This window comes from Montipora foliosa, chromosome 13 (genome assembly GCF_036669935.1).
Source record: "Montipora foliosa isolate CH-2021 chromosome 13, ASM3666993v2, whole genome shotgun sequence".
NCBI classification, from domain to species: Eukaryota; Metazoa; Cnidaria; class Anthozoa; order Scleractinia; family Acroporidae; genus Montipora; species Montipora foliosa.
In genome coordinates this window covers 29,222,823-29,230,883 of record NC_090881.1, presented here as the reverse complement: position 1 = coordinate 29,230,883, position 8,061 = coordinate 29,222,823, and the positions used below count along the sequence as shown (strand labels likewise).

General features: G+C 36.0%; 1 protein-coding gene across 2 annotated transcripts in view; it reads right to left on the bottom strand.

The window, feature by feature from the left end:
* Positions 1–484: 484 nt before the first annotated feature.
* The window catches only part of LOC137982835 (E3 ubiquitin-protein ligase RNF13-like), a 19,920-nt gene continuing 12,343 nt past the window's right edge, over positions 485–8,061 (bottom strand). For both annotated transcript variants that reach the window (XM_068829990.1, XM_068829991.1), the window contains exons 6-11: positions 7,933–7,976; positions 6,892–6,935; positions 6,339–6,453; positions 6,080–6,173; positions 4,415–4,498; positions 485–2,601 (exon numbers count right to left, since the gene is read on the bottom strand). In XM_068829990.1, coding sequence (XP_068686091.1) covers positions 2,381–2,601; positions 4,415–4,498; positions 6,080–6,173; positions 6,339–6,453; positions 6,892–6,935; positions 7,933–7,976 — 602 coding nt within the window. In that variant the 3' untranslated portion in view covers positions 485–2,380. The remainder of the gene's footprint in view (positions 2,602–4,414; positions 4,499–6,079; positions 6,174–6,338; positions 6,454–6,891; positions 6,936–7,932; positions 7,977–8,061) is intronic.

The window sequence follows — 8,061 nt, the reverse complement described above, 5'->3', positions numbered from 1 at the left end:
TTTTCACGCTGTTAGCTTAACCCTTTAAGCCCCGAGAGGTTCCCCATTGACGAGTAAAATCGTCTGGTGTTAGACAGAGTAAAATCTATAAGTGCCATTTGGCACTATCGGGGCTGAAAGGGTTAAGAGACACTCATTGATGTGACGTAATAGATCACCATAGCAACAAAAGAATCATACAAAATCACCCTATATTTTGTCTTAAAATGCTTTGATCTCAAAAACGAACTTATTGCCCCTCAATTCTTTCTACTGGAAAGTAACAAACTACAAAATTAAAAAAAGGAGGGGATTGATAGTCAACCTCACAATTAAAAGCAATTACTGGTGTTTGATTTGGTACCCTAACATTGCTGTTACATGAAGCAGTATTACAGAATCAATCCTAATAAGTCATCACCTGCAATTTTGTTGAAACAGGTTTGAGTCACCTTAAAAGGGAGTCTAAGTGCAGCTTAACATAGTTCCACTCATGTCCTACATGTAGATGAGGCAGCGTTTAATGAAACTATGTACATACAGATCATGAACTTTATTTACACTTGCAAGATTTTTATATGTTATTTTGCACAAACAATGCAAGTTTGACATGGTTTCCTGTTGACGGGAAACTCCTTAGAAAAGGTTGCTAAAACTAGAGATGCAGTACCCTCAGTCAAGATTGGTTTTCTGTTAAACTCCACCTTTTCTTGTCTTAATTAGACCCTTGAATATCCCTGCTGTATTTGCTTTGCTCAGATGATTTCTAAACATAAAATGTACTCTTAGCAGTTGTTGCGATCAAGGCTGAGTGTACTTTTTAAAGATGACTTTCTTTTGTCTCTTTGACTGTTATGTTATTGTTGATAAATGTGCTTAACAAAGCTCTAACTCGGCAAAGAACAACATTGAAATCTTTGCTCAAACTTGAACACTGCAAGATATTTTTTAGGTAAAAAATGCAAGACTGATTAAAACTGACTTCTTATTCCTATTTCTACATAAAAAATAATGTACATGAATGCAATTTTTTCATCTCTGATCAATCAGATGGAATAAAATATCAATATGTCTGTAAACCTAGAACAACTGATCATCAAGGGGCTATTTTTCACAATCATTTAACTTATGGATGCCAATGACGATAAAAGACCAGAGATTTTCTGTAAAAGTAGCTAACTTAAACTGAAATGGAACAGTGATTTCTTCTAGTGGAGGTAACAAATGCTAAAATTCAAGTAAAACCAGATACTGATGTGACCACAGCTAGTCAATCTATTAATATACAGCAGCCACTGATATTGACACGATTAATATCAAAGTTGCAGTAACTTTACACTGACCTGTCAAACAAAGACATACAAAATCCCCTGAACTCTACGGCTTTTCAACAGGGAATTGAAAGGATATTCTTTAAGTGATCTCCTCAATGTATAATATAAAGAATACAATTTGTTATATAGGTTAAGGTCTCGTCATAGGTTCAAGGTGTCAGTTTCTTAAACTATTCTTATTTTCCAGCATTTATGCTATGAGAATGAAATAAATGTCAACGTCATACTCCTTGAATGTAGTTTTGAATCCAAAAAAAGCACTTATGTTTGAACGTTATTTTTTCTATGTCAGGTTCTCAAACCAAACACAGGTGGTCCTGTTCTAGAGGTTTAAGATGCAATGGATTTTAAGTTTTTCTGACTTTTTTTGAAGCAATCAATTTGGGATATTTTCAACCAAACATTGTCAGTGACTTTTCATTTTTTATCTTGACTGGGAATTTAGACTAACATGGTATAAAATCAAGACACGTCAAAAAATTGAAAAACGCCCATACTGTTTTGTACATAGGAATGTATTAAAATAGACCTGAACATTTGAGCTGAATCCGACAAATACTGTTTGAGTTGTAGCTCCATAAAAGGGCGACTCTTAGGCAATATTCTAAAGCTGAGAAAAAGGCAAGTAAAGTTTTTCATGTTCAAGTCACAATAATTATTCCCGCAACCCTCTCAATGTGGTTTTTGGGGCTTTTTTAAAAAATAATTGGATGAACTTAAATCTTTTACAAAACGATACTCTAAGTCATAATGTTTATATTTCTGCAAAAAAACCTGACCTATGAATGAAACCTTAATACCTGAGCTTTCTGACACATAGTGTGAGGTTGTTTCTTTAAACGTGGATTAGGAGCAAAGGCATCATCCCCTTTACTGCATCATTTTATTGTCACACCACTAACAACTGTTGCTGGGAGCACCCAGTTGGAACATGAAGTCAAAATAAATAGTAGTATTGTGGGCACTGCCTGGAACAAGGGGTCTGTTATAGCGACCTGTTCATATCAATGAAACGATTAATTTGATGGTAGAAATTTCCTTATAGTGACAGTTGTAAGTAGAGTCTGTTAAACAGCCAAAGAGTTTGAGCCTGCACTGGGAGAAGTAGACGAGATAAGAGGGGTGGTTTCGTCAGCTTGATTATTTGTTTCTCCTGAGTGTGCTGCTTCCACATCAGTATCACAGGCTCTATTTCGAGGTCTTCTTTCATTTAATACAGGTCGCTTGCACACTGGACAGGTACGCTTTCCTTCTGTCAGCCATGGGTCCACACACTTGCAGTGGTAGGCTTCAAATAAAGACAAGCTATGAGTTCATGACATTGGTTTTTGCCTGCAATGGTCCACTACAACACTTTGCAGGAGAGTTGCTGGTGTGGACAAGTCAAATGATCAACAATTTCAGTACATTCAATGGCTTGGTATACCCCTTGAGAACTAAGAGTATGTTTGCTCATGGAATGATTTTTTCAGAATAATTTATATGAAATCTGATCCTTCCAACTTTCATTTGATACATGTACAACACACCTGTAGGGTAAAAAATGTGATCCACAGGACTTTTGATAATAGATGAAGTCATGTGGTATCAATTTGAATCAAGTCTAATGTCTAAACCTTCACTAAACCAGGACCTGAAGCAACAGGCTTGATGGAGATACTGAAGTATGTCCATCAAGCCTTTGCTTGTTGAATTAACACTCTGTAATTCAAGATTTTAATCTTGTCGGAGTACAAGTTTCACCATGTTGTGTTTCTCTTGTGGCCCTAACCTAAGGGTTTTATAACAGTTTAAACTGATAAGGACAATTCCAATCAAGTTCTGACCTCAGTCATTCTAATAAAACAAGTTCAAGTTCAATAAACCCCTTCAGGCAGCTGGTATGTTGACTGATAATGTCTGCCGCTGAGAGGAAAAAAAAAACTTGGTTGAGAAGCGAAGCCTTAAGGGCAAATGTGAAATTTTCAGGACAACCTCTCAGCTAAGGATATTATCAGCCGACATACTGGTCAGCAAGCCAGAAAAAGGTTATATACTTTATAAACCTGCCATTAATTTTCATATCACGATCTGATGGCAAATGCATGCTATTCACGTAAGCAAGTACATTTGATTGGTTTAATTAAATTTATTCCCACTGTGGTTGAAGCAACACTTGACAAACTGCCATGTGAAAAACCCTAGCAATTCCCCTTAGATAAAAAACTCAAAAACGTGGCAATTTTTAGCTTACTGATTCTTATTTTTCTGATGCACTGTTCAAAACTTGAATAGAAAAAAAGTGTATTTGTTTTTTGGAAAAAATTCAAATCAATTTAATTGGCACTTCAATGGTTGACAAAGAAATTATAACCCTGAAACACATACAGCATGTGGAACGTCTGGAGCACTTGAACGATTAACATTGAAGGCTAAAGGTGGACATTTGCTAAAGTTGAACGACAATGGTTGATTTATTTTAAGTTAGCAAACACAGTGTATTGTGTATTTGGTCCTATGCAGTTTGTATAAAATTACATGTACCGTAATCTTAATTAAAGTCTACTGGTAAATAACTTTCCTCACCTTCAAAGTCATGGACAACATATTTTGTTGACTTTTTTTGTATTTTTTGGGAGAGCATTCGTGACTAGATTCTTAATGCCACTATCACTAGACTTTACAAAACAAGTTTTGTTTTTCTTCGTGAACAATAAATTATTATTGAAACTCTTGCGCTGCCTGTTTTCTGCTAGCTTTGTTTCCTTTCAACAGAAATGATTGCAGGACAAATATTGACGCAGACCAGGGTTATTACATGATAACTGTCCTCTGATTTTACAACATGTGATGTAAAATACCCAATAAAATCGCATTAAAATTAATGCGAGGGTTATAATGATTCATATCCAATGGATAGCACTATTCACATTTTGAACAATGGAGAACAGGTAAATAATTAAGTGGGTAAGGGAATTGTATTGCTGGGAGTAACCCTTCAATGGCCAGGCATTCCATCTAAGGGAGAGTACCAGTTCTATCAGTAGCTTTATGCTTTTGATGAAAGCAAGGTAAAAAGTGAGCTAGTGCCCCTCACCCTAGCACATACTAGTTCAACCTACCATGCTCACAAGGAAGGATACGTAGTCTTTCCCCATCTCTATACTCCTCCAGACATATGGCACATACATCATAGTAGTCATCACCTGCAAAAAAAGTACAGTGTACTCCATAATATAACCCTTTCCCTTCTAAGAATCATACTTATACATGTAGATTTTTCTCTGTCTAATGCCAGACAATATTATTTTACTCGTAAATTGGGGACACTTTGGTGTGAATGGGTCAAGGGGGCAGTGTCACGCACACTATTTTAGTCAAACTTCAAAACACTAAAATATGTTTCAAGGTTTCAAGGTTTTTATTTGCCATGATTACATATATTGTATCCAATTTATTAAAGAAACTACAAAAACTTGTAAAAAAGGCGAGGAAGCCCATAAAGAAACTATACGAGCTTATGGAGCTATGGGCTTCCTCAAATTAGACTAGGAAATTAAGTTTAAGATAGCACTGGGACGTAATACAATATATTATTAAAAAGACGAAAGAGTGCGCACACACACATTTATCCACAAAAATACAAAAGAATTTTTGTCAACAAACAAATTCATGCCATTGCAAGGTGATGATTACAAGACAATGGAACAGGAACATTACTGCTGAACACTAAATGACAAGACTGACTATATACAGTAGGTCACAGTGTTGCATCCAAAGCGCGTCATTGCGTCCTGGGATGCAATATTTTGCATTTGGACGTCCTAAAATGCTGAGAAGGGGTTTTTGTGGACGCACAAACTTCAGGCTTGAAATATATGCAAATTCGTAAATTGAAAGTGCACCCACGCACTCACTATAGTTATATTAACAATGGCCCTATTTTTCACATACTTAACGTTGATTGATCCATCTGGAATTGGCATAACAAAAAGAGAATCATGGAATCAAGTTTAGCGTCAGTATACTTACTTCATGAAGAGAACAAGACTTTTAAATTTGAAAAAAGACATGTTTCGGCAACTCCTGTGCCATCATCAGTTTGTGGATGGAATAACAATGATGTACAATGTTTTTACAATGGTGTGATACAACAACTGATTACAAAGAGAGATTAACAAACAATTGTTTCATTTACATCTTAATCTCTCTTTGTAATCAGTTGTTGTATCACACCATAGTTATTCTAATTTTCCGCTATATATTGTACATCATTGTTATTCCATCCACAAACTGATGATGGCACAGGAGTTGCCGAAACATGTCTTTTTTCAAATTTAAAAGTCTTGTCCTCTTCATTAAGATTGTTACAAAATTGCTGCTTTTTTTTAGCAGTATAACTTAGAAGTAAAATATATTCATGTAAATTTCAAATCCTGAAGAAGCCAATGAGCTAAGTTCCCAATCAGTGCCTAACGTCAAGTCTGCAAGTCATTTTGTCGCCAGTGGCTCAGCAATTTCAAATGGCTGGAGTTCAAAGAGGGGAAAATGTTTTGCTCCACTTGCATCGACGCAAATTAAGAAAAACAATCCGCTTTCCACATGCGAAACAACAAACTTGGTGATCAATATCAATATTCATGATAGGACCCCCAAATATTTGGCAAAGGGGACCCCTACCCAGTAAAACCTGGATGCAACACTGAGGTCATTAGTGATCATGCAAAATAGTGATAACAATAACGATTACAATGCATAATACACTGCTTTATTTTTATCTCACTGACCTTTTTTAAACTTTTTGGTGGGAATCTTCCTCAGATTCGTTGGAGAGAGCCTGTTGCGTCGCTGTTCCAGGTAATGTCGATAGTATCGACTTATCTATGATTTTCAAAAACCAAATTTAAACAAACTTGTAAAACTAAAAGCACCATGAAGAAGCAGAATAATGTGTTGGACTTTAAAGAATGTTGAATCCCCCTCCCAAGGCTCAGATCAAAATGTTAAAACACTAATTCAGAACACTGAATGGTATGAAATATTTACCATAAACATAGCCATTAAGACAAAACAGATTCCAACAATGATGGCAAATGGAATCATGTAGAATTGAAAATCAAATGGCCGATATGACAGAGCTGTGATGATAATCCTTGATTTTCTGTACGAAAACAAAACCAGATTTACTTGTTATTCTTAACCACAAAACTATAAAGAGCTTTTCACTTGTCTAACTTAATGAACAAATGATAGTACCCTTAAAAGCAATGATTATTATTTTAATTTAACTAATCACATGCACACACCTAGAAGGAGGTTCTCCACAAGAATTCAAGAAAATAAAAACTTGTTTTATCAACGGAGTCGATAATGTAAATTGACCACTGTACAGGGATTCTAAAAGCTGACGTTTCGATCAGTAGCCCTTTGCTCTGACGAAGGGCTAACGCTCGAAATGTCAGGTTTTAAAATCCCTGTAAGGTGGTCAATTTACATTATCAACTCCGTTGATAAAATTAAATTTCTGTGTACTACTTCCGCACCGACGCAGCACCACAGTCGCCTTAATTCAAGAACATAAGCAGATTTAGAGACTTACGGATTCTTTTCAAAAGTATTATCTTCCAACCGAATACCAGTATCCTAACAGAAAACAAAAGTAATTTGACATAGATAAATGGATGCACAGATACAGAAAGACAGACAGATCATTTATTTGCCATTGTATAGTCGAACAGACAACTTGACAAGAGAAGTGTTTCAATTAGACGGCCATCCCGAACAGCATTCCCAAACATAAGTAAACATTTGTGTCACAGTCTCTTTGTGACAGAGTCCTAAACCCTTTCTGTTCTGAGGATGGGCGTGTGAACTTTACAAGTAGCAGACTTAGGGCATAATTATCTATAGTAATGATATTAAAATGGGTCATATCCCAACTTTGTACTATACAAAATGGTCTTATGAGTCCACATAGCAACTTTGTTACAGCAGGGTTTAAATAGCTTTTCAAAGTACCGGATTTGATAATGAAAGTATTTTCTGTTGTAAGACCGATTGCAAGTGCCTTGCAAACGAACCCTCAAGGAGGCCTACACTATAAATGAAACTCTCAGAGACTGGAGAAAAAAAAAAGAAAAGTACCAAGCAAAAAAAGCAATGTGACTTCTTGCTACTTTGACGAAATTTATTGCACATGATTGTCTTATGTTTTTCTTGGCTTCCTGAGATCCCTACTAAATAAAAAGAAGCCAACAAATCTAATGTAACAAATTTATATCGTCAAAGCGTCGGATATGAAATGGTAATCATCCGGACAAAATGACCAGCCTCCGGCCTCAAACAAAAACCCTGTTACTGTCTGTTAATTCTTATGAAACACAATCGAAAGTCGTTGGATGAAGTATACCTATTACAGCGGACCAGTGTGATACCTAATAGTAGCACGTAACCAGTCAACTTTATTGCCAGCAGTAAGCAGTCAAAATCTTGCGGTCTACAATGTAAGCGACTCATCATGAGACAAACGATCTTGTGTTTTATTATTACAAGAAAAAGCCTTTGCATTAACTACAACATGTACAGGCAGAGTTTCCATTCAAGGCACAACTCTTGTGAAACACAAGACTAGTTTCCTTACCTTTGAAACATAAACAACAGGAATAGTGCCTACATCTTCTTCTTCTGAAAAAATGTAATTTAACTTAGTTAATGACTTGGAGGAAGGGCACTAAGTGCTCGGTGTGGGATTGCCATATTGGGGCATACT